General features: G+C 39.3%; 1 protein-coding gene across 2 annotated transcripts in view; it reads right to left on the minus strand.

Moving 5' to 3' along the window:
- The window catches only part of LOC122562514 (phosphatidylinositol 4-kinase alpha-like), a 176,126-nt gene that overhangs the window by 30,390 nt on the left and 118,025 nt on the right, over window positions 1-27,711 (minus strand). For both annotated transcript variants that reach the window (XM_043715377.1, XM_043715376.1), the window contains 8 exons: window positions 25,449-25,607; window positions 21,108-21,259; window positions 20,479-20,586; window positions 20,255-20,382; window positions 15,582-15,740; window positions 15,012-15,091; window positions 12,131-12,324; window positions 9,478-9,568 (listed from right to left, as the gene is read on the minus strand). In XM_043715377.1, the coding sequence (XP_043571312.1) occupies window positions 9,478-9,568; window positions 12,131-12,324; window positions 15,012-15,091; window positions 15,582-15,740; window positions 20,255-20,382; window positions 20,479-20,586; window positions 21,108-21,259; window positions 25,449-25,607 (1,071 nt within the window). The remainder of the gene's footprint in view (window positions 1-9,477; window positions 9,569-12,130; window positions 12,325-15,011; window positions 15,092-15,581; window positions 15,741-20,254; window positions 20,383-20,478; window positions 20,587-21,107; window positions 21,260-25,448; window positions 25,608-27,711) is intronic.

Genomic DNA, 27,711 nt, shown 5'->3' on the forward strand with positions numbered 1-27,711 from the left:
TTCACACAGAGGGTGGTACGGGTATAGAATGAGCTGCCAGAGGAAGTGGTGGAGGCTGGTACAATTGCAACATTTAAGAGGCATTTGGATGGGTATATGAATAGGAAGGGTTTGGAGGGATATGGGCCGGGTGCTGGTAGGTAGGACTGGATTGGGTTGGGATATCTGGTCGGCATGGACGGGTTGGACCGAAGGGTCAGTTTCCATGCTGTACATCTCTACGACTCTATGTAAAGGGAATAAAAGAAAAATATGGATTGAGAGTGGGAACAAATCATAAAATAAAAAATAAATATTCAAATTTCTACATTTATAAATTTCTCCAGTAATTAAAAGCCGAAGAAGTGAGACTTCATAGTAATGATACATTAAATTTTTCAGTGATAGAGTAATTGCTGGCTATAACTAACACATACTATTTAAGGAGTCCTGAGGCTGAAATAGAAAATGAGTTGAGGCAGACAGCGAAGTGGCACTTTCGCATAACTCATGGTGAAGGACCACAACATGAGCAGCAACATCTGAGTTACGTGGGTTTGATCACAAACCTGGCCTTGCCTGCTGTGCCATTTACACGAAAATAACCTTAAACACCTTTGGCTTCATTATTACTTTGACAGTAAATTAGGTAATGTCAACTAATGGCTATTTCATTAAGTTATTTCACCCAGTGGTTGATAAATGATAAGACATAGGAGCAGAAATTAGGAATTCAGCCCATCAAGTCTGCTCCGCCACTCAATCATGGCTGATAAGTTTCTCAACCCCATTCTGCTGCTTTCTCCCATTAACTCTTGATCCCCTTGACACTTAAGAACTGATCTACCGCAGCTTTAAATATACTCAATGAGCTGGCCCACACAGTCTTCTGTGGCAATGGTAGTCTTAACTTCACCATGAAAACTACATACTGACCAATTGATGAATTGCATACAAAGTAAAGCATTCCAAAGCTAATCCCCATTACCTATTCTCTTCCCATATCTTATATCTCCACACACTTTAAATGTCAATCCATTTTTGCCATCCAGTAGAATAGCACCTAGATCAATCACCCTTTGTTGTTATAGATCATGCTGCACATAGACATTTCTCCTCAACTTTGAGTGACAATTTTAAATTGTGTTACTAAAGTCGGTCACAGTTGATAGGGCAGTTAGTGTTCCCCTCCCCATCGTTTTTGTCACACCCTAACCCTAGAAAACAACTTCTCCATATTCATTCCAACAAATTATTTTGTCATTGTAAAAACTGCAATTAAATCCTCTCTTTTTCTGATTTAAAGATTTTGTGGGAACATTATTAGCCATATTCAAGATCATTTGGATGACAGTTTTGAAATTGAAGGGTAACAAGACTGAAAAAGTGCCACCACTCCTCTCCTTCCACTGAGTGTATAAACGTTTTTCATTACAGTACATTTGCACACGCTGATACAAGAGCGTGTTACTCATCCCTATAGTATCTCTTCTATATTTTGTTGGCCAATCTCCCGAACTGAGCAGATGTCTGGTGGAATTTATTCATGCAAGCAGTTGTACATTTTGCCAAAGGCAGGGGTGTCACAGCTTTTTTTCATCTTTCTTGCATGGTGTGATGCATGGAGACTTATAAAAAAATTACAGAGGAGGACATACAACACAGAAGCAGGCCATTCAGTCTAACAAGCCCATGCTGAAATTTATGCTTCAATTGTCTGCTTCAGTCTTTCCTTATTTACATTTATCAACACAACACTCTATTCATTTCTTGCTCACATACTTGGTTAGTTGCTCCTTAAGTGAAATGCCAATCACTTGAACCACTTCCTATGGTAGCGAGTACCACATTCACCAACCTTTGAGAAAATAATAATTTTTCGAATTCCTTACTTGATTTATTGGTGACTATCTTATATTAAATGTCTCTGGTATGTTCTTCCCGTCAAGTGGAAATATTTCCTCTGCATCCACCTTCCATAATTTTAAAGAACTCATGCTATCACCCTGCAGCTGTCCTTTCCCGATAATGTTATTCTTCTCTAGCATGGCTAACAAAAGTGCACACTTTGGTCACCCCTTGCAATGGTAATATATACCTTTTCATGCATGCTGCAACCTAAAACAATGGATAACGATATAAGAAACTCCCATGTTCTTTCCATCACAGAGCTGACCAGAAATGTTTCCCATTCTTACCACCTGCCATCCACATGTATTGGAAAAATTTAAGTTGACTGACCTGTAATTTTCTGAACTTGTTATATTTCCATTCTTCAATATAGATATTACATTAGCTAACTGCCAATCCTCTGGCACTGTGCCTTTTTAATGCATCTTTAAATAATGCAGCAATACCTCTGCTATCTCTGCCCCAGTTTCTTTTCAACTGTGAGAATGCAATCAAATCCAGCCCAGGAGTTTATCCTCGAGTTTGTTTAGTTTATTCAATAGATCCCTTTTCCATTTTAAATGCACTGGTCTCATTACTTACCGATCATCCAATATCATAGCTACCCGTCCTATTTCCGTGGTAAATACTGAAGTGAAATTATTTATCATCTCTCTATTGTTATCTATTGTATTACCCTGGGCATTTTTTCAGTTTTCTCATCCCAGAGTTTTAGGGTAATCGCTTAAAAAGTTTACATCTACAGTCTCATTAATTCATGTGCATCTCAAATTCAAGATTGCAGCAAATGTTGGTGTTCTAATTTGCATTGGTACAGAGCTTTTCAGAATTGCAGGATATCTCGAAGTGTTTTATAATTAATGCAGTACTGTTTTGAAGGGTAGTAACGTTTGTATTGGAGAAATGCAGCAGCGAACTGGCACTCAGTTTCCACAATTAATAATATATTTATGACCCGGCAACCTGTTTTAGTGTTGTTGCTGGGGAATAAATACTGGACAGGGTATGAAGGACAATCTTAACTTTTACGTGATTACAAAAAGTTAAATAATGGACAAGGTGGTTAAAAGTTATTACTTACATCATTCCTGACATGAATTCCTAAATCAGATTAATTTAATGGAAGGGAAATTCCGCAACTGCACCACAGAGATCATTACATCTCAGGGCTAAATAGATTTGTAAGAGCCTCTCCAAACAACAACTTTATTAGCAGCAGAAACAGCAGTAAATGACTTGGGAAATTCTAATGATGGTGCTCAATGATCTGCCATTAATGTGAATGACAGGACAGTGCTAATGAACAAGTTGTGAAAAAGACATGAAATATTTTCCATAGCTTATTTAGAATCATTACATAATTGATTCAAAGGCCATTTGACCCATCTTGCTATTGTCATCTCTCTGGTAGAACTATCCAATGAGTCTCACTTTCCTGTTTCTTTTCCCCACTGTCCTGCAATTCTCCTTTGTTAAGTCAACTCTCTTTTTGAATCACCCTTTCTGGCAGAGTATTCCAGAGCAATGTTAAATAAAAACTAGTCTCCTCACGTCAGCTTTGCACTTTGTTTTTACCAATTACTTCTAATTTATATCCTCACAGTACCTCCCCTTTGTCACTGGAAACAATTTTTCCTTAATGACTATCAAAATTATTCATGACTTTGATCACCTCTATCAAATGCACTCTTCATCTTCTGCGCTCTAACAAACATGAAACTCACTTCTCCATTATTTCCACGTAATGGAAATTCCTTATCTATAGTCCATTCCTGTGGATCTCTTTTGTACCTTCCCCTAGTTCTTGAAATCTTTCATGAATTTGGGTGCCCAAAAGTAAACACAATACTCCAGCTGAGGCCAAACCATTTCTTTTAAAATAACATTTTTAGATAACTACTTTGCCTTTATATTCAATTTTTTCTACTGTTGAAACCACATGTTCCATTTGTATTTTCAAACAGCTTTCTCAACTCACCTTGCCATATTAAATGATTCACGTACATATACCCAGGTCCGAGTTCAAGCACATACGTTAATTACGGAAAGCTTAAACATCTCCTTGATAAGCCTAATACAACCAATAATTTAAGATGCAATGAGGTCACTTGAGTAAGACTAACAACAGGAGGTAGAAAGCAGAAAGTTACATTGGAAAGCAAAAATGAGATGACACTAAGTTTGATCATAAAGATTTAAAGACTGCAGGAAGGAGGGGAGGATGAAAGAATTGAGGACAGTTTGGAACTTCAGAGTTCTAAGATTCGTAGGAAATAAGGAACTGCACAATTCATTTCCTTGCAACACTCTTGAAAGGAAAAGGAATAATGTAAAGCCTGAAATGCTAGCTGGGGATCAGTAACATAAGACCAGTAGCTGGGATACAACAAAGGACAATATCAATGAGACAAATGATGACATCAAACAAGTTAGACTGATTGACAGGGTGTAAATTAGTACAGAACATTACCGAGAAAACAGCTGAGGTGACTATGGATGGATAGTGCTTCATCATCGAATCCCCCACTATTAACATCTTGGTGGTGGTGGGGGGAGGGTTACCACTGACCAGAAACTGAACCAGACCTGCCATATAAATATCATGGCTGTAAAAAGCTGGAAGATGCTGGAAATTCTGCAGTGACTAACTCACCTCCTGATTGGCCAATGGCCACTGTCTTCAAGGTATAAATCAGGAATGTGACTGAATTTTCTCCATTTGCCTGGTTGAGTGCAGCTTGAAAATCACTCAAGAAGCTGGTCTCCATTCAGAACCTAGCAGCCCTCTTGATTGGAACATCATCGAAGAACTGCCACATTCACTCCGCACCAGCACCAAATGATCAGTGTGTATAGCATCTACAAAATGCTCTGCAGTAGCTCACCAATGCACCTCCAAAGGCATATTCCAAAGTTGCGACCTCTACTACGGACATCGCTAGCTGCAAGTTCCCCTTAAAGTTACACACCATTTCTTCAAAATGCTGGAATTCTCTCCCTTTCACTGTGGATGCATCTACACAACACAAAGGCATTCACAACTACATTCTCAAGAGCAATTTGGGATGCACAATATTCAATTTTTAAAAATCTGGCATTTGAGCTGAATTACTGATCCAGTTAGCATTACCTTGATCAAGATATTGTTTACTCCCCTTCATCTGAAACGGGGTCTCTGTATTCTTTAACATGTTAGGTAAGTGAGAAAATATATTACAATGATGCATAATTTTAATCTTTTTTTCTTTTATAGGATGTGAGCACCACTGGCAATGTCAGCATTTTTTTTGCCCATTTAAACTGAGTCGTTTGCTCTCGGTCATTTCAGAAGGGAATCCGGAATCAACCACATTGCTCTAGGTCTGGAGTCACAGGTAGGCCAGACCAGAAAGGATGGCAGATTTCCTTCCTTAAAAGCAAACAAGTTAGTTTTTTTTACAACATTTGATAATAGGGTCATAGTCTACCTGTTAATTCCAGACTTTATTAATTGAATTTAAATTCCATTAATACTGTGTAGGACTGGAATCCACGGCAAAACGATTACCGCCATTACACCACAATCGCCCACTAAATTAAACTGAAATTGAATGCTCAAGCTGGTTTCATTGCTCCTGGGTTGGGATTAGGAAAGATCACCAGCCAGGCTAGCAAATGACTTCTCTCAAGAAAAGCAGACTGGGAAGAACAAGATCAGAAATAGTCTAACACTCACTATAACATTTATAAGTGAATATTGATCACTGCAATGAAGGAATACCAGCAACAGTCAAGAAATGAAGATGCGATTAAATACCATTGTTGCAGTCACTATTTTTTCAATGTCTTGAAAGGTTCCCAGAATGAAACAAATGTTGAAGTAAACTGAATTCAAGTGCTGACAGATGAATAATGTTTCATGCTTGCTTTCTACAATATTTGATAAATGTACAAAAATTGTGACTACATTGCAAACTAAAATATGTGGAAGGAAAAAGGGGTTAACTTTGCAAATATTCAGTTAGCTCCATGCACTTCTCAACCACCTGTATTTGCCAGAAACTTCACCTCCAATTTATTGTTTACTTGCAGTGTGTAATAAATCTGTCATTTTGCCCACTATAAAAAAGTAAATTTTTTAATATCTCCTGGAATGTTAGCTGGATAATTGAGTTTCTTGACAGATTGTTTCATTGTATTCCAAGCCAGTCAGCAGAAAAAGGAACAAGTTCCCCTTTCAATGTTGCAAATGCCAAAGCCAGGATTATAGAATGAAGATTATGCTTGCAAGAAGTCCAGATTTAATTAATTACCTTGCTCGCAAATATCCTGGGGTGAAGGTGTGTAAATGGATTCATTGTTAGGTGCATTCTTTCTTCCCACATTTGTTCCATCTGTAGCAATCTGCTTTGCATGATAATATTTTGATTGTTCTTTTCCACAGTATTGAGGGGCATCCCTAAGATTTCATTTCCAGAAAAATGCCTTCAGTTTTAACTTTTATAATAAGATCACAATGGTCAACAATGACCTTTCAGCCCATCTTACTGTGCCCACCCAGAAAGTCTACATATTCCACTATTTTGTATCTAACTACCTTGTAACAGATTATAACACGGAGCTTCCATTATCCAGACCGGGGTTCATTCCAAGCATCGATCATTCATGGAGTGAAGTTGTACTTGTGACCATTAGCACCTCGGTTTCCATTGCTCCACTGAAAATAACATTCTAGATTTACCTTTCCCATCTCCTTAGCTAGTTCAGGTATCTCCACAAGATCACCTATCAAACACCACCATTTTTGTCTCTTCACTCCATTCTCCAACTTTTCTCTACATTGCCATCACCACATTCATGACTCTTGTTTTATGGCAAACAATTCTGCACAAAGTGCACATGGGTGCTGCAGCCAGTGCACTGTCCAACCTGTCGGGTTCAAAATCCATTTCAGTGCAATAACGAAGGAGCACAGCATTATCGGATAATCCATCTTTTAAATGAGATGCTAACCTGAAAGCTTGGGATGTCTCCCTGGAAGTGAACATGAATATCTTCTGGCCATATCTGAAGGGTTGCACAGTGTACCTGATGTACTGGTTAACATCAATCTATCAATTGACCAACACTGTTGTAAAAACAGGATCTCTGGACATTCCTCTCAATTACACAATGACTGCACTTCAAAAGAACTTTATAGGCTGTGAAGTACATCAAAACTTTCGTAGAATATGAAAGGCATAACTCTGTTGATTTGTATCCAAAACTGACTCATATTATTTGGCATTCCACTGAATTACAAGCCCCTGGGGAAAATTGAAAACCAAATTTATCAAAAGACCCCAAATGAAGAACTTCTTGTTCTTGTAACATCTACTTTAAAACAAATCATAGCCAATGCAAATCAAGGGTGAATTAACAGGTAAACAGTACTTCAAATAAAAAGGAGTGATTTTGCGTTAAATAGTTGATACAAAGATACATTACAATCCCCATCACTACTTGCACAAATGTAGCCTCACATGAAATTTCTCAATTTTTCCAACCCTGTCAATTCAGCCTCAAGTTGCATTCGGTGGCAGGCATTTTCCATTTGAGGCCCTTGGATAATGTTTGCCCCAACACTTAATTGTGTACTTTTAAAGAATTTATTTTTAACCATATGACCGATGATATGCAATTCACAATCTAGTCCTCTGCTACAAACTCAGCTGTTTTACATGCCTGAGTTACTTATGTCACCTTTTATGTCTTTTTCAGCTCACTTTTGTATTGTTGTCCCAAGTGCTCATGGAATTCTATTTTTCTTTTTACTGTCAAACAGAAAACTGAAATCCACTTTATAAAGATTTGCTGGTTTCTCCTCATGCAAACTCTCTATTCCTTTCTCTTTGTTTTCTCTTTAAGCCTGAAGCTGAGGGCTGATGGCCTTCTCTTAGTCTCTTGCATGCAACCTTCCTGCGTGTGTGTCTGGCCACATGGCTTCTGAATCAACTTCCTTCCTCATGATGCTGTTTCCAGGTCAAGGATTGCCATGTCACATGGGTCGGTATTATTATTAACCAAGAAAGTGACAATTGATCGCTTTACAATACAAACTCAAAAGTCTTTTTAAGACACTCTTAAAAAAAATTTGAGAACCAGGCTAAACACAGAAGATTCAGAAGGTAGGTGAAAAGTACATAAGAGGAGCAAGGAGGGATTATGTAAAGAGACTATCAGATAACAAAAACGGTAATCCCACAAGTCTACAGGCATTTGAAAAAGCAAAGGGATAAATTAGGGACCAAAATGGGAATTAACACTTGGAAGCAAGGAACATGGCTAGGTTATTAATGGAATATTTTACATTTGTCTTTACTAAGGAAGCAGATGCTACCCATGCCATGGTGACAATGAGTCACTAGAGAGGTCTAAAGCTGATAAGGCTGAGATATCCAGAGATATGGATATGTTATCTGTACTTAAAGCTAACAAGGATCTTTGAGCCTGTGACTGATGATGCTGATCAGATGAAACACAATGAAACATAATGAAGGAAGTGTGACTGGAGTTTGCAGAGGCACTGACTGAAAATTTTCAGTCTTCCTTAGACTTGAGGATGTTGTCAATGGACTGGAAAATCACAAATGTCGTACTTATGTTCAAAACAGGGTGTAAAGATTAGCCCGGCATTAACAGACCAGTCATTTTAAGTTTGGTGGTGGGAAACTTTTGGAAAGAGTCGAAGAATAGAAATGGTGCAGAAAGAAGCCTATCATACCTGCACCAATTTTATTACCAAAAGAATAGTCTCTTTTAACTGAAACGCTTTTGAAATAAATTTGAAAAAAACTTGCACATCCTTGGTCCTGTTAGTGTGATTGGCTTAATGTTTTCCCTCTCTCATTGCAAACCACCACAATATAAACATACTCCCACAACCACTCCAATGGAACTAGCAGTTACTTGCACTTCCTGCTCTTACCCATTTCAAGACTGAAGCTGAATCCTTACAGATGAGCTTAACTAATATTGTCAAATACAACAAATTCTCAGCCTTCTCGGACAGGAATGATCCCCAACAATAATCTACAAAGACCATATCTCGTTGCCCTCCTCTGCTATCAAAAAAAAGTGCACTCTGAATAGACAGTGCCTGAAGATTGTATGTGTGTGTCATCTCAGTCACTGAAATCCAAGTTTTATAATGCGTTAACGTGAGCATATTCATCCAGCTGCTAAATACTTCTTAGCACTCTTGCAAGATTAAATGAAAAGACTGATGAGACTTATCTACAAGAATTGCCAAAACATATTTAACAAGCAAGTCTAATTTACAAGCCTGTTGTCTTGTCACTCGTATCTCATAATGAGTCATGATCAAAAGTACACAAACACAGAACAAAAAGCTTTGACTTTGCAGAAATATGTCAAAAAGCAACTAAAATGACACATCTGATCACTGGAAATAGCCATTAACTCATTTTGTTCCAAAATCATCAGAAATTTATTTCATTTCCAAATTAAGTTTTTCCTATTTTCAGTAACTCATACATTTAAAAGCTGTATACAAAAAATAAATGAGGATGGTTATTTAGGGACATTTATTTCATTTCACAGTCTTACCCGTATGGCTTCTGGGACATCACTAACAGCTCCAGGATCCAGCCTCACCAAACGTGTTACTTCTGCTCCAATGGCTTCAGTGTTTTTAAATCTGGTAGGTACAACATAGTGAACAAGGTGTAAGTTATTGATAAAACTAACGTACAGTTCAATTCAGTTTTAGGTGTAGAATTCCTCATCCTTTCAAACATTACTGATGGCACTCATACATGTTATGGGATCTCAGTGTGGTCACACTCATGATTTATGATCTTGCTGTACATTAACTCAAAAGTAGTTTCTGCTTTTCTGCAATGTACCAACACTAGTGAAGCAGAAATCAGATAAATGTCTCAACCTAACAATATTACATGCATTGGTGACATGGGTCTCATAGATATAATATCTGTAATGTTATTTACTTACTGCTTTGCAAAACATGTTGGAGAAGCAGATGTTTATTGGGAAGAAAGAAATGAAGGGGATTAGTAATAATTAAAAAAAAGGAGTGCTGGAGAAAGTAATGGATCTGTAGGCCGTTAAATCCCCAGGGCCTGATTCAGCTACATTCCAAGAGATGGCCATAGTAATAGCATTGGTCGTCACCTTCAAAAATTCTGTATATTTTGCAACAATCCTGGCAGATTCACAGGTGGTAAATAAAACTCCATTATTTAAAAGAGGAGACTGGGATATACAGCCTAGTTAACATTAGTAGGAAAATGCTAGCATTTGTAGTAATGGATTTATAGCAGGACACTTGAAAACACCAAAAATGGATTATGCCAAGTTAATATGGATTTATTAAAGGAAAACTGCGTTTGGCAAACCCACTCCAGTTTATTTGAGAACAAAACTAGGAGAACAGATGGGGGAGAGCCAGTGGATGTGGTGTATTTGGAGTTTTAGAAAGGTCTGTTGACGAAGTTCCACATGAGAGAGAAGTGTGCAAAATCAAAACACAAGGGATTGGCGATAACGTACTGGAACGGAATGAGAATTGGTTAGCAGAAAAGAAACAGTGTAAGAATAAGTGAGCTGTTTTCAGAGTGAGATGCACAAATGGAACAGAGGAGGAATCAGTGCTTGGGCTTCAACTCTTCACAACGTATATCAATGATGTGGTTAATGTAACACTTCATTCTTGCTGATGACATAAAATTAGATGGGGTTGAAAGTGGTAAGTAGGAAGTGAAGAGGCTTCAGGGTGATTTCAGCAAGTTGAGTGTGTGGGCATATATATGGCAGATGAAGTTTAACAGGGATAAGTGTAGAATTGCCCACTATGTGAGGAAAAATTAAACACAGATGATTATTTAAATGGTGATTGATTGAAAAGGTTTGATGTACAAACAGATTTGGATGTCCTTATACTTAGGTCACTGAAAGCAAAAATGCAGCAAGCAGTTAGGAACGCAAATGGTACGTTGGCTTTTATTGCAAGAGGGCTTGAGTTCAGCAGCGAGGAAGCCTTACCACAACTGAACCAGCCCTTGGGATAGACCATGCCTGTAGTAGCGTGTGCAATTTTGGTTACCTTACTTAAATAAAAATACACATGCTACAGAGGGAGTGCAGCAAAGGTTCATCAGATTGATTCCTGGTATGGCAGGCTTATCATATGAAGGCAGATTGGGTTGATTGGGCCTGCATTAACTGGAGTTTAGAAGAACTGACAGATTGAATGCAGGAATGATGTTTCCCCTGGCCAGGGGCAGGGGACAGAATAAGGAGTCATCATCTCAGGCATGGAGTTGGTCATTTTGAACTGGGCTGAGGTGAAATTTCTTCACTCAGAGGGTTGTAAACTTGTGGAATTTCCTACCATAGAGTGCTCTACAGACCAAGTCACTGAAAAGATTTAAGAAATATTTCTAGAAGCTAAAAGGTTACAATGGGTGTAGGACAGCAGGAGTAGGGCACTGAACAAAAGGATTTGCCATGTTGATAATGAATAGTAGAGTGGGCTCGGTGGTCTGAAAAGATTACACTGCTCCTATTTTCTATGCTTTCCTATATATGTGACAAGCACTTTCACAGGCATTTTGTATAGCCAACTTTATCACGAAATGCCTTGCCCATACATTTCACATTATGAGGACAAATAAAATCCTCTCAAAAGAGACTTCTGTCCTGTCCTGAATCGTCCTACATAACCCCAACTTAATCTATAATGAATTTGTATTCAGTCAAGACTGAAAAGAACAAGGAACTATACATCCCTGCTCACAATGGGGCAATTTAGGATGGCCAATCTTCCTAACCTACATATCTTTGGACTGTGGGAGGAAACCAGAGCACCCAGGTGAAAGCCATGCAGATCTGGAGAGAATGTGCAAACTTCACACAGACAGTTGCCTGAGGCTGGAATCGAACCAAGTCCCTGTCGCTGTGAGGCAGCAGTGCTAACCACTGAGCTGCCCTGCATGGCATTAGACAATCCTAGAAGGAAAGTGTTTGGATTCCAGTAGCGTTCGATCAATACCCAGCAAGTGAAGAACAAATAGAACACAGCAACAGAAAATGCATACAAACAATGTGGCAATTTTAATTTATGTATTAGCCAGCTGACTACTGATATAAAGTATTAAGCAGCAGTTTCGGATCCAGCAATACTCCTGCTTCCAATTAACATGATGTAAAATGATAAAGTTTTAATTCTCTGTCTTATTACCTGGAAGGCAGCTCTATTGCCAAGTAAGGTGAGATGCTCCAGGCCAGATTTACATTATCTTTCCATTGCTTTTCATTCAGACTGATGTACTTTGACCGCCAGTTTGCTACGCTGAGTTCTCCAGCCTGGTCCAATGCCAACTCAGGGGATGACAGGGGGTTATACCATGTGGTGAGTCGTTCAATTTCACTTGCCTAAACATTAAAAACAAAAGTAAACATTTGTCGGTATGTTAGCCATGGCTTGTGGGTAGAACTCTTGCTTGAATCAGAAGACTGTGGGTTCAAGTCTCATTGTGGAGTCCAAGCTGACACAGAAATCCAATGCCAAGACAGTACTGCATGGTCAGACAAGATGTTAAACCAAAGCCCTGTTTGCTCTCTCAGGTGATCATGAAAGATCCTGTGCCCACTATCTCAAAAAAAAGCACGAGAGTCATATTCAATATTCATTTCTTGATCAAGATCACTAAAACCAGATTATCTAGTGACAGGTTTGTGGCCGCTCGTTGTGTGTAACACAGCTTCTGTGTTTCCTGCATTATGACAGTGAGTACACTTCTAAAGAACTTTATTGGCTGCCAGGTGGTTGGGATATCCTGAGGCAGCGAAAGGTACTTTATAAAAACAGCCTTAAAGTAAATTATGGTTATATGCTTTTTTAAATTGTTCATCCAGAAACCTTACGTAACTACTGAATCACAGAATTTAAGTAGCATAGGAAGTGATAGGGCCCATTGTATATTGTCATGACATTTAATTAATCTCAGTCCTCTGTTCTTTTCCTATAACCATAGATTCTGTTTTCCTTTCAAATACTTATTTAATTCTCTTTAGAACACTATTATTAAATCTGTTTCCACTGCCTTTCCTGATGGGGCATTCCAGATTACATTAACTCACTGTGTAGAAAAATATGTTGCTTTTGCTCTTTAGTCAATTATCTTAAATTTGGATCCTCTAATTATTGAACCTTCCCAATGTAGAATTAGTTTTCTTGCTGGTTTCCTATCAATTAGTGAGCCTAATGAGCCCAGCCTGCACAAAATGTACAGTCTTTTCTTGATAATTTACCCAGTTTTAATCCAAAATCAAATTAAACGATCAAATGAAGAATGGAAATTAAGAAGCTTTGAATTGAGAGAAGAGTGTAATTCATCAAGCAGACATGAAGGCATGAATGTGAATGAGTAATATAAAATTATGTATTATTTTTAATTAATTAGACAATTACCCAATTAGACAATTCTTCATAATTAAGAGTTAAAAGTCAAATAGTCTTGAAATCATAATGCCATTCAAATCACATTGGTGCTGCACTATGTGACTCTACTAATTGGAAAAATACAATGCCCAAAATGTATGAAGAGCTGTTCATGACGTTCTACTTCCTGAGAGTTTGTAAAGAGCATTATTCAGGCAATTACATGTACAGATTAAATTAATTGGATAATTATGTTCCACTTCAAGTCAAATGTAGCTAACATTTCTTTTTATTCATTCACAGGATTTTGGGAGCCATTAGCTAGGCCGCATTTATTACCCATCCTGAACTGCCCTCTGGTATTCCAACATGTAGTTGGAATAATGTCATGACAGCAAATGTTGAGGAATAAGATATAGTAATACATCAAACATTTTTCTATAGAAGCAAAAATGGATTATTATATCTGATATATGTATTAAAATATTATGTTTTTGATGACAGTCTCACAAGCGAAGTTAACTTGATGTTTTTTTGAAACACTTCAGGTCATTTACTGCAGTAAAGGCAAAATACATGGATCTTGCAACTGCTCCTAGGATTGCAGGCTTAGTTAAAGATTTATTATAGTTATATTACAGTTACTATATTTCACTAATGTACAATGTTTAAAAGACATTCGGATAAATACATGAAGGAAGGAAGGTTTGGAGGGATATGGGCGAGCAGGCAGGCGGGACTAATTTATTTGGGATTATGGGTGGCATGGAGTGGTTGGACCAAAGGGTTTGGTTCCATGCTGTATGACTCTATACAAAGGTAAGTTGTTGCATTTATGTCAGTATACAATCAGCAGCTTTGTGACACATTCTCACCATATTCTATTTCCCCTATAAGCCTCCTGACCATTAATTATTGTTTCTCTTTACAAAACTCAACATTTTTGTGGAAGTTGAATATTACTGATACAATAACAGGTGGTATATGTTGAGCTGATATACTTCTCTCAAAAACTGGCCCAAGTGAGAAGCACAGCAGTAATTATGGGAAACTCAAACACTGCAGCATAATTTATGTTGTTTTCAAAATCTCTCAGTATGACAGCCAAGATCACCACTTTACCAATTGTGTTCTTGTCTGAATTTATTACACAGGAATAATGACAAAATAAAATCTGGTAAAAGTGTCAGAGAGGTGATATTATCTAAGTATATTAAGTCGATTGTTAGGAATACAGAAAAGTAAAATTTGGAAAATTACTTCTAATTGAATCGCATGAGTCAGACAAGAGCCAAAAGGTTAGATATGTTTTTTTTAAACCAGGTTCAAGATCAATATCAGGAAAACAAAGAGTTATCAAAATGCAGAACAGATGGAGATGATTCCATAATAAAGTACTAATAAATTCCTTAATCAAGTGAATCATTTTTTAAAAAAAGCTGAGCATGCTCTGAAAGAATATTTGGAGTCATTGTTAAGAAACGAGATATATGGCCTTTTTCATTAGTATCACCCTTATGCAAACAGGGAGTTTAGAATATGTTTAAACATTGCTCTAGTGAAACCTAATTAACCCACATCATTATTATTTGGAAAACTATGATCAAGGGAAATAGTTTAATGAAGCAGAATGTGTGAAGCACAGCTTTCTCTTAACTACTGTGAATAAACAACTCACCAATAAAGACAACAGCAGTGTGCGCCGTTTCATGTAGTACTTGTGCAACTGAGTACCTCGATTAGTCTTTTTTGACATGCCTGATTGGAAGTAATAAATAATTTCATTGAGGTCATGAAAATAACTGTAATATTATGTACAAATTTGGACATCAACAAGATACAATTTCAGATCATCACAATACATTAATGACTATCTGAGGCATTCTAACATTTCCTGCATGCCACAATGCTTCTTTTAAAGATACTTCTGGATGCCATGATGTGAGCTGCAATCAATATCTTGCCTGAACGTTTTATAAATGAGTCACCTTTGATAAGAATAGGAGCAAATTACCAATCAAACAATGAAATTTATGGAAATGATCTCTGCATATGGAATGGTCATCACAGTAGTTACACAAGATCCGTGCACATATTATATGCAAAAGAGTCAACGACGGAATAACCAAATAGCAAGCATGAGAAAACAAAAATGTTGTAGCCACAATGCCACAGAAACGCTCGGAAACATAAACTAGGCAACATGCAGATCCAATGTAGTTTAAAAGGTTTCCATTGTTCACATCACCTGATTTTTTGGAGATAGTTGACATTCCACTGGACAGTGGGTAGGTATTGATCCAGCCTTGTGTCGCTTGCTGTCTTGTTCCAACAGCAACATCAAGATTGCTCCGGGAATCAGCCACAGTTATAACAGACAGGTTATTCACAGAGGGATCCTGGTTGTCTGAAGAATAGTTTTCCATTTGTAAGCTTTATGCCCAATAGTTCTCTTTGTACCACAATAAAACTGCAATGATCTTTTTTTCAAACAAAATTGCAGGTAAGAGAACAAAAGCAATTGAAAAGCATTTCATGGCAGCTCAGCACCAGCTGTTAAATAGTCTTTTCTTGAGGATTTTCCTTATGGTTGCACAAGTACAACCTTATACACAACAAGAGAAAATATTAACTTCTGCTCCCTTCCCTTTTGAGGGCAATGATTTATAATGGGGACCAATTTCTCAGGAATTGGAGATGTCAAAAACCTTGGGAACTGTAGTGGGATAAGTGTGCCCAAACAGCAAGGGTCAATATGCAGTCTACGAGAGCAACGCAGTGTCCTCACCATACAATGCCAGGAGGGTAAGTCTTTTCTGGCCAGGAATGAGGAATGGTATTGTAGTGCGTCTCCTGACACATGACTGAGGTGAGTTAACTCAGCACAGAACAGGGTCAACAAATGTTCTTGGATTAATTAACTCAGTGACACATGATACAAGCCTCTAGGCTGGTTTCAAGTTCACATCCAAATAGGAAACTGTTATTCTGATACTTTCCATTAACACAATTCTGCTTGAATTCCTACTGTTAGATACTAAGTGCTTCAGTACCACTATAATGGCCTTCACTAAACTGCCTCAAGTTAAAATGAGCTATTTTACTTCATTTAGTACATCTCACAATCATCTTCTGAAAATTAGACCTTATGGATTTTACAATCAAATTGTCAAAGCAGAAACCTGAGAAACCTTTCTTGTTACGTCCAAGAACAGGAATGAAAGCAGGTGCTTCGGTCAGTAAAGGAATAAGAATGGTAATAAATAGCAACAGGCATGGAATCTGGGTTGAAACTTGCTATTGCATTTATAGAGATACTACTTAAAACAAAAGATGAGCATAAGCCTAGCATTAATATAGAGAGAAGGAAGATGAAGAATGAAGCCAAGCAATGGAAGGAAAGAAAATAACTGCAAGAGCCTTTTTTCCTTTTAGGAGGCTATTCCAGGTGTTCAAACCTATTAGATTATTTGAGGAAGAAAGAAAATTAGCAATAAATCACAACTTTGAGAGGAAAAGAAAGGCTTATTTGTGTAAGACTGACATGCTGTTTAAATACTGAGCTTGTTTAGTCTTAACAGAACAGATGTACTGAACGTGATGGGAGAGAACCCAGCCTTAATCACTCCCACATCTATACTTCCCTCCTCTTCTATTTCTTAGTTTCCCACTGTATACCTCTTCAACTTTTGCCCTTGCTATTCCTTTAACCTTGCAGGTTTCCTCAATGTCTTGCCTTTTCTCTGTTTCATGTGCAGGCTGCCAGAAGGAAACAATCATGTGACGCAGGAATCTGCACTGAAGGAAGTAAACTAAGGGCACAATTTCCCCGTTAATGCAGCTTTAATGAAGTTAAAGAGAGAATAATGAATGATAAAACATAATGAAAGCTAAAAGCATAGAAAAAGAGAATGGGAGGCTTTGAGAGGAGAATGGGTTGACAGGATCTGATGGAATTAGAGGGTGAAGTGAGTAAGGGTGAAATAGAGATGAGGCATGAAGGGATGAGGCAAAAAGGAAAAATGAGGCATGAAAAAGGAGTGGGAGGGAGCAGGTTACAAGGGAAGGGATAGCAGAGTGAAGGAGGGGCAGCACAATGAGGGAGAGAGCATGGTTGAGAGATAAAGAGAGGGTGGGAGAGAGAGACTGGGTGAAAAAGGGAGATATTTCAGAAGACAATTCTCAACCTATTTTATCAAGTTTGATGATAGCAAGATACTAGGCTGGAAAGAAATACAATGCAAATTGCATTATTGAAGGGGCTTTGGAACAATGTACTATAAAAACTAACCTATTTGCTTGCTTGATTTTCTCTCAGTTACGAGAAACACTCAAAATTTAATTTATGAGGAATAAGATGATCAATCACGATTCATATTCTTTCAAATTTTGCAGCAATGGAATGTAGACGAGAGCTGGATAGAAGCCTCTCAGTTTAACAGGATTTAGTTTAAACTTAGAGCGATGGTGCAGATTAACAGCTGGATCAAAGAATTGGTTGAATATATGATCAATAATGCTCCTTTAAATCCGCACTTAGTATAGGAAGTCAAGTGGAGCTTAATAGAGACCCAGAGGAAAATATAGAAGCTGTAGCAAAGTAATACTTGATAAATTGGCACAAGCTTGCCCAAAAAGATGGATTTAAGGAGGATCTTTGAGGAGGAGAAAAGGATTGAGAAGTTATAGGGAAATAATTCCACACCATAAGACAACAAAGTATCAGAACGAGATTAAGGGATATAAAGTGAGTACAGAAAGAGATGACCAAATATTGGATGTAACATAACAAGTGAATGCTGGAATCAGGATGATATGCAAAGAAATCAACTGATTAAGTGATAGAATTTGGCCGCTTAAATTTTAGAGATAGGGAAAAATTTGTAAAATTTTTCTCAACTATTACATTTATTGATAGACCAGTGAATTTTGAGAAGATTAGTAGCTCAGGTTGAGGTTCTGGATGTAAGTTTGCTCGCTAAGCTGGAAGGTTCATTTCCAGATGTTTTGTCACCCTACTAGGTAACATCTTCAATGGGCCTCCAGGTGAAGCACTGTTGCTGGTTCCTGCTTTCTACTTATATGTTTGGCTTTCTTTGGGTCGATGATGTCATTTCCTGTGGAGATGTCATTTCCTGTTCTTTTTCTCAGGGGGTGGTGGATGGGGTCTAACTCAATGTGTTTGTTGATAGAGTTCCAGTTGGAATGCCATGCTTCTAGGAATTCTCATGCGTGTCTCTGTTTGGCTTGTCCTAAGATGGATGTGTTGTCCCAGTCGAAGTGGTGTCCTTCCTTATCTGTATGTAAGGATAGCAGTGAGAGAGGGTCATGTCATTTTGTGGCTAGTTGGAGTTCATGTATCCTGGTGGCTAGTTTTCTGCCTGTTTGTCCAATGTAGTGCTTGTTAGTGTGAGTAGTCTGAGTAGTCTGGCAGTCATTTCTGAGATGTTTTCGATGTAGGGGAGAGTGGCTAGGATACCTGGATGTGTTTTGTCTGCTTGTTTGGGTTTGTTGCTGAGAAATTGGTGGACTGTGTTCATTGGGTACCCATTCTTTTTGAATACAAATGCAGCTTCGTTTGTGGATGTGAGGATGTGTGCTGCATCAGAACATTATTTCAACGAGCCAACACATAGTGCAACACAGAGGAACTACGCAGAGCAGAGGAAAATTACCCATACCGCGTATTCAAAAAAAATGGGTTCCATCTCAGAAATGACTGCCAGACTACTCAGACCCCTTGACATTATCATAGCCCACCAACACACTAAAACAGCAGCTAATGAACTTGAAAGACCCTATACAGACAAGCAAAACTAACGTAATTTACAAAATACCATGTAAGAACTGTAACAAACACTACGTTGGACAAACCGGCAGAAAACTAGCCACCAGGATACATGAACTCCAGCTAGCCACAAAATGACATGACCCTCTCTCACTAGTATCCTTACATACAGATAAGGACGGACACCACTTCAACTGGGACAACACATCCATCTTAGGACAAGCCAAACAGAGACACGCATGAGAATTCCTAGAAGCATGGCATTCCAACTGGAACTCTATCAACAAACACATTGAGTTAGACCCCATCCACCACCCCCTGAGAAAAAGAACAGGAAGTGACATCACCAACCCAAAGAAAGCCAAACATATAAGTAGAAAGCAGGAACCAGCAGCAGTGCTTCACCTGGAGGCCCACTGAAGATGTTACCTAGCAGGGTGATGAAACATCTGGAAATGAACCTTCCAGCTCAGCGAGCAAACCTACATCCATTGATAGACTAGATTTCACATAGTCTGGAGGAGCAATGGCTTTGACATATCCAATAATCCTTTCTTATTCTATGTTTTAATAGGTCCTGTAATTGGACTTGGACTTTAGCGATGTGCTTACATTTCAACAAAAGCAACACTTCAACTGTGCAACTTCGTATCATTTAAAGCCTCTGCTACGAAGAAGAATTTGCTTCAATGGTTAAAACTTCAATGTGCTTTTGCCTTTACTTTCTCTTTTAATAATAGAAAGGTCATACAGAATTTATTCAATTCATCCAATATAGAAAGAAGCTGTATGCATAATTGTAGTCTAAATAAACATCTATACATATATACTTCAATTAATCTTAAAATAAATCTAGGCAGCTTCATAGGGTAACTACAGTTCCAGACTAAACGTATACTTAAATACCCTAACCACTGCCTGAACTTTTCTTCCACGTGACTAATTTCCCAGTGTCCAATAAAGTTAGCAACATTTTCAACATGACATCCCTTCACCTGCTCCAAGCATCCTTTGAAAATTTAGATACTTATGCCAGATAGGTCTTCCCAGTCTCCATTTGACATGTGGGGGAAAAAAAATAGAGTCCCCTTCCATTCATTTAAATGAGGTTTTGACAAGGAGGACAACTTTACCAGGAGGGACAAGTTGGTTTGCATTAAGGTACTTCTTATCAGAGAACATGGCTGTCCAAAACTTGATCATAATGCTGATATCTTCACGCAGTCTCTTCTCCTCTTGCGTGGGATACTTTGGTGCAACACTGAAATAATTAATCAAAAGTAAACTGAAATGTTTGTGCGACTGCACAGAAAATAAATGCACGGATTTTGCACTTGAACAATATGATAGTGTTTACCTGAAATAGTCAAAGGCAGTGGAATAGACTTTCTCCCTCAGCACATTCCGAATTGTTGCATTGGAAATAACATCAGCATGCAACAATGCAAGACCGAGAGTCAGTAACCTGGAGTGACAAAAACAAAAGCAGTTAGATCGCTTGAAATTGTAGTGAGATGATGGTGGAAATTGCACTGACGTTAATGAAAATTTACAGTAATTTTGATCCCATTTGCCCTCCCCTGTGGCAGCCCTGTGTGAAAAAGTCATTAGAGAAGGTACCAAGCAGGTGGCGAAAGGTCTCCACAAGGTCTGAAGGAAAGGGGAGACTCAGCCTAATGAGGTTATGCCATTCATTACTGTTATCATTTGCCAACTAGCGCACAGCATCAGCAGAATACTGTAAATAAAGGGCTTAGCAGCAAGGGTAGGCCAATTGGGCCCCAAGTCTGTCTGACGCCTCTGCCTATCAAAAATTTATATAAGCTTGCCTTGAATAAATTCAATCACACAGCCTCCAGCATTTTCTAGGGAAGAGAACAGATCTGCTAATTTCAACCATAAGATCTTTTCCATCATACATTTTTGAAGTACACACGATCGTCATGATCATTGATGCAATTTCCACTGTAGTCACACTGCACTTACTTGAATCTTGGCCCAATGGCTGCAACGTGTCTGTTCAAACTTCCTTTGGATCCTCCAACATTTAAGGAGAGAGAACGCTGCAGCAGGCTACCGAAGATCTCCACTTGGTCTGCACTGCAGTACTTTGCAATCTCAAACCTTTGCAGCAGGAACTAAACAGAAAAGCACACGTAATACATGTACTTTTAGCAATCATAAGGTAAAGGCCAGATCAGCTCATTGGATTCAATGCATTCAGCACACATCTTTGCAATGGTTTTCCCTTTCAGATGACAGAGGCAAAAGTGAGCTTGTTTGAAAAATAAATGGATGCGCTGTTCAAAATGATACAACAAGTCTTACAATGCACCCACTAATGCTGATTCGCAATCAATTGCCAGCTTTGTTTAAATCTTATGTTGATTGAGTCTGACTGGTCGGGGTACTACCCTGAGAAATGAATAAGTGAATGGCTGGTCTTGTTTGGAGTTGGAGTAGGAGCTGTGTACGTATATACTATATCCCCCTGCAAAGAACAGGGCTCAGTGTATTAACATATGGAGCTTCTAGCAAACACAAGTGCACCACATTATGAACTGACTGAATCCTAAATTAGTTGTCAGCAGAATGATGTCATTAAGCTCTTCATAAATCTCTCTGACCAAATACCAGTCTGAAAGTGAGGAGTCTGCCCTCCGTCGTGGCTTCAGTTTTATGTGCTTTCATCTCACATTCAGGACAGACATTTTCTGAGTTGAACTCCAGGTATCCCTCTACAAACCAGTTCCCAATGAAGATGGTGAATTGTTGAAGGTTTGCCTATCTGATCTAGTGCATGCAAATGGGTTATCCAATTTTCACGGGCAATGTGAAAACCTGGCAGCGTTGAGGGGTCTCAAGGGCAACTTAGACATGCATATTACTAAACCTGCCAAAGGGACTAAAATTGTCATGCTTAACAAACATGACTATATCAACAAAACGCATGCATTTCTTAATGACAGGTTCAAGTTTGAATCCAATGAACCTGCTGCTCAGCATAGCCATACATGAAATCAAGCTTAAAAAAAAGTGGGAGATATCTGTGATCGTGTTCATCCTCACAACTCACCGAATTCTGGGTATGCATGGGCTACCCAAACATGTGAATGTGATGTCCCTTATCTATGGCTGGCTCTACACAACAAGAACTGATAGAATGGTTGGCTGAATTGCTTCAACTAATTTTAAACATGTTTTCCACTTACAAGGTGAAGGATTCCTTCACATTTGCAAATATCATACAGGATTTCCACTTCAATAACTATGTAGAGCCCGTGTGCACTTTTGACGTTGCTAGCCTATTCACCAATGTAGCCGCGAAAGGAAAAGCCATAAACATCAACAGTGCAGCATTATATCATGGTAATCCAGACCTGCCAATGTTGCATGAATCCACATTCATTGAACTAATGATCTCAGCAACTCATGCAGATCTTTTTCAATGACACTAAGGAGCAAGTATGCCCAAAATAAATGCTGTCGCCATGGGATCCCCATTAGAATCAGCTCTCACAAATGTTGTTGATGCATTCTATGAGAAACAATCCTTTAATAGAACAACACACATTACCCTTGGTATATTTTTACAGTATGTAAACTATACATTTCCTATAGCTGGATCCTCAACTGCATGTAAGAACATCCTTCCCTTCATCCTGAGCTCATGACACATTTGAAATGGGACTGTCAATTAGCTCCTTTTCCCCGATGTACTCATCTTTGGAAACGTGGGAACTATAGACCAGTCAGCCTAACATCTGTGGTAGGGAAGTTACTTAAGAAGATTCTGAAAGACAAAATATACATGCATTTGGAAAGACAGGGTTTGGTTAGGAGTCATGAGCATGGCTTTGTGTGTGGGAGATCATGCTTCACAAACTTGTCAGGGTTTTTTGATGAAATGACCAGGAAGGTTGACAAGGGCAGGGCAATAGACATGGTCTATATGGATTTCAGTAAGGCCTTTGATAAGGTTCCACATGGCAGTTTGTTCTGGAAGGTTAGATCACAAGGCAAATTGGATACACAACTGGCTTGTTGTTAGGAAGCTGAGGGTAATAGTGGAAGAATGCTTGTTGGACTAGAGAGCTGTGACCAGTGAAGTGCCTCAAAGGTCAGTGCTGGGCCCATTGCTGCTTGTTATCTATATCAATGATTTGGATGAGAAGGTGCAAAGGGTGATTAGCAAGTTTGCAGATGACACTAAAATAGGAGGTATTGTAAACAAAGAGGGAGGTTATCAGAAATTGCAGCAGGACCTTGATCAACTGGGGAAGTGGGCTGAGAAAAGGCAAATAGAGTTTAATATAGAAAAGTGTGAGGTCTTGCATTTTGCAAAGTCAAGTCAAAGTAGGAGTTTCGTGGTGCATGGTAGGGCCTCAAGGTGTGTAGTGGAACCAAGAGGGACCTTGGAGTCCAGGTGCACAGTTCCCTGAAAGTCGAGTCATAGGTAGACAAGGCAGTGAAGGAGGCTTTTGGCACACTGGCCTTCATCAGTCAAGGCACTGAGTATAGAAGTTGTGAAGTTGTGTTGCAGTTGTACAGTACGATGGTGAGGCTACATTTGGAGTATTGTGTTCAGTTTTGGTCACTTTGCTATAGGAAGGATGTTATTAAACTGGAAAGAGTGCAGAAGAAATTTACAAGGATGTTGCCCGGACTCAAGGGTGTGAGTTATAGGGAGGGGTTGGTCAAGTTAAGACTTTTTTTACTTTAGAGCGTAGGAGACTGAGAGGAGGAATTTTATAGAGAGGCATGGGTAGGGTGAATGTACTCAGTCTTTTTCCCAGGGTTGGGGAATCACTAGAGGTCATCAGTTTAAGGTTAGAAGGGAAAGAATAAAAGGGAACTTTTTTGGAATGAACTGTCAGAAGTGGTTGAGGAGAATACATGAACAACATTTAAAAGGCATTTGGACAAATATATGTATAGTAAAGGATTAGAAGGATATGGGCCAAGTGCAGGGAAATGGGGTTAGAATGGATGGACATTTTGGTCGGCATGGACCATAGAGTCATAGTCATAGAGACGTATAGCATGGAAACAGATCATTCGGTCCAACCTATCCATGCTAACCAGATATCCAAACCCAATCTAGTCCCACCTGCCAGCAACCGGCCCATATCCCTCCAAACCCTTCCTATTCATATACCCATCCAGATGCCTCTTAAATGCTGCAATTGCACCAGCCTCCACCACTTCCTCTGACAGCTCATTCCATGCACGTACCACCCTCGATGTGAAAACATTGTCCCTTAGGTCTCTTTTATATCTTTCCCCTCTCACCCTACACCTATGCCCTCTAGTTCCGGAGTCCCCGACCCCAGGGAAAAGACTTAGTCTATTTATCCTATCCATGCCCCTCATAATTTTGTAAACCTCTATAAGGTCACCCCACACCAGTTTGGGCCAAAGGGCCTATCTCTATGCTGTAGGACTCTGAGTGTATTAAATGAGCCAAGAGTGTTCCTACTGCTGACAACCCCAAATCTACTTACACTAGTCAATATTCACACTGGGAATGCACAGTTTCACATGTTTTAAGAATGACCTTGTGAGCAATCTCATAATTAGATGCTGAACTATTTGTTCACTATGCAAACCTGATTCTGAAATATAGCACATCTAAGCCATCCTGAGGGATAATGGTTAACCTGATTGAATCATCTCACCGCATATTGCGAAGACTCATGAAAGGCCTTAACACGGTCACTACTGGTAATGAAAAGTGCCCATCTGCCTCAGATTACCGTTTATATTATTTAGCCTTTATATTATTCTGGGAGTGTTTTAAGCATATATTGACAATTTTAGATCATACTTGTACTGAATACTCAAGAATTAGAAAATGCTATAATACTAAGGTCAGTTTATGAGCCAAAATGGCTTACAAGCACCTTCTCATTTTCACTGAGTATTGCAGGACAGAGGGCAGAAAATAGGAGCAGAAGGCCATTCGGCCCTTCGAGCCTGCTCCACCATTCAATATGATCGTGGCTGATCATCCAACTCAGTCCCCTGTTCCTGCTTTCTCCCCCATACCCTTAAACCCCTTTAACTCTAAGAATTAAATCTGACTCCTTCCTCAAAACATTCAATACTTTGGCCTTACCACCTTCTATGGCATTGAGCTTCACAGACACATGACTCTCAGGGTGAAGACCTAATTTCAGTAATAAATGGCTTACTACATAACCTTAGACTGTGCCCCTGATTCTGGACTTTCCAGTCGTTGGGAACATGCTTCTTGCATTTACCTTGTGAGAAATTTTATAGGTTTCTACAAAATACCCCAAATTCTTCTAAATGCCATACACTTGCCTCTATCCAGATGTGGTGGGGTGTAACTTCTGGGGGACAGGGTTTGGGCTGGCTCTGCTCTGAAGCTGCCAAAGGATCTGCTTCTTTCTTGTCTTCTGAGAAAAGACCAATCTTCTGTTGCACTGTCATCTGCCAGGCTCCAACCATTTCACGCATAAACTGCAAAAGGTAACAACAGCTGTTTCTTCTTGCAATCAATAAATAAAGAACAATTGATGAAAAAGATGGTCGCATTTAAGATCAAAAACTTTTTCATTAGTTGTCAAACAAAATTGGTCACAAACACAGAAAATACTGCAGAAATTCAGTCGGTCAGTGTGGCAGCATCAATGGAGAGGGAAACAGAGTTTACATCAAAACTGAAGAGTCTTATTTGACTTTTTAAATATTCATTTCCAGGACATCTGTGTTGCTGGCTGACCAAGCTTTTGCTCCCATCCCTAATTGCTCTGGCTCTGGAGTCATAATGAGGCCAAACCAGGTTGGATAGCAGTTTTCTTCCCGAAAAGATATTAATGAACCAGATGGGTTTTTCCTACAATCAAGGTACCAAGAACTCTCTTTTTTCCCCAGAAGGTTTCATGTTTGTTTCAGATTTCAACAATAAGACCATAACAGCAAAATTAGTCATTCAGCCCATTGCTTCTCCTCTGCCATTTGATCATGGCTGATATATTTCTCAACCCCATTCACCTGCCTTCTCCCGTGACCTTTGATCCCCTTACCAATGACTAAGAAACTCTCAATGAGATGGCCTCCACAGGGCCTGCAGCCCTGAGTTCCACAGATTCACCACCCTCGAGGTAGCAAAATTCCTCCTCATCACAATTCTAAAGGGTTACCCCTTCATTGAGGCTGTGCCCTCGGGCTCTAGTCTCGCCTACGAGTGGAAACACCTTCACCACGTCCACTCCATCCAGGCCTCTCAGTATTCTGTAAGCTTCAATCAAAACCCACCCCCCCATCCCATAACCCTTCGAAACTCCATCGTGTAACAACTCAGGGTCCTTAACCGCTCCTCACAACAAGCCCCTCATCCCCAGGATCATTCTTGTAAACCTCCTTTGGACTCCCTCCAATACAGCATGTTATTCCTGTGGTATGGGACCCAAAACTGCTCACAATATTCCAACTGCAGTCTGACCAGAGCTTTATACAGCCTCAGCAGTACATCCCTGCTCCTGTAGTTTAGTCCTGTTGAGATCAATGCTAACATTGCATTTGCCTTCCTAACTGCCAACTGAACCTGCATGTTAACCTTAAGAGAACCCTGAACTAGGGCTCCCAAGTCCCTTTGTGCTTCAGAATTCTGAAGCCTTTCTGTGTTTAGAAAATAGACTACACCTCTATTCTTCCAACTGAAGTGCATAACCTCTCATTTTCCCAGTGTTCCACCTGCCACTTCTTTGCCAACCCCCTTAGTTTGTTCAAGTCCTTCTGCAGCCTCCACACTTCCACAACCTCTCCCTCTACTTATCTTTTTGTCATCTGTAAACATGGCAACAATGCCCTCAGCTCCTTTGTCCAGATCGTTAACGTATAATATGAACAGTTGTGGTCCCAACGCTAACCTTTGCAGAAGGCTACGAGTCACTAGCTGCCAACCTGAAAAAGATCTCGAAATCCTAACTCTCTGCCTTCTGCCAGTCAGCCAGTCCTCTATCATTGCCCCTAACATCATGGACTCTTATTTCAGTTAGCAGCCTCCTGTGCTGCACCTTGTCTAAGACCTTCTGCAAATCCAAACAGATAGAGTCGACTGGCTCTCCTTTGTTTCACTTGCTTGTTACCACCTCAAAGGCTTCCAACAGATTTGTCAGACATGATCTCCCTTTCAGAAGCTGTGCTGACTTTGCTCCATTTTATCACGCACTTCCAGATACAGAGGAACTTAGAGTACTCGGCATTCAATTAAACAAATTTTGAATTATCTGAACAAGATTGCAAGGTCGCAATGCTTGGCTAACTATGTTATCTATGGCATCGGTTATCTGAACAAAACACGCCCCGCCTTTGTCCTTTCTCTGTACTCCACAATCTCATCCTTAATAATGGACTTTAAAATCTTACCAATGACCAAAGTCAGGCTAACTGGCCTATAGTTTCCTGTTTTCTGTCTCCCTCCCTTCTTAACTAGGGGTTTAAGCATCCATATGCTCTGTGAGCCTCCAGTATCCACAGTATTTTGTTTACAAAATAAAATGACAGTCATTTGAAACTACGCATAAGGCCTTCACAAATAGCAGTTTCTGCTCTGTGTGGG

This window comes from Chiloscyllium plagiosum, chromosome 25 (genome assembly GCF_004010195.1).
Source record: "Chiloscyllium plagiosum isolate BGI_BamShark_2017 chromosome 25, ASM401019v2, whole genome shotgun sequence".
Taxonomy (NCBI): domain Eukaryota; kingdom Metazoa; phylum Chordata; class Chondrichthyes; order Orectolobiformes; family Hemiscylliidae; genus Chiloscyllium; species Chiloscyllium plagiosum.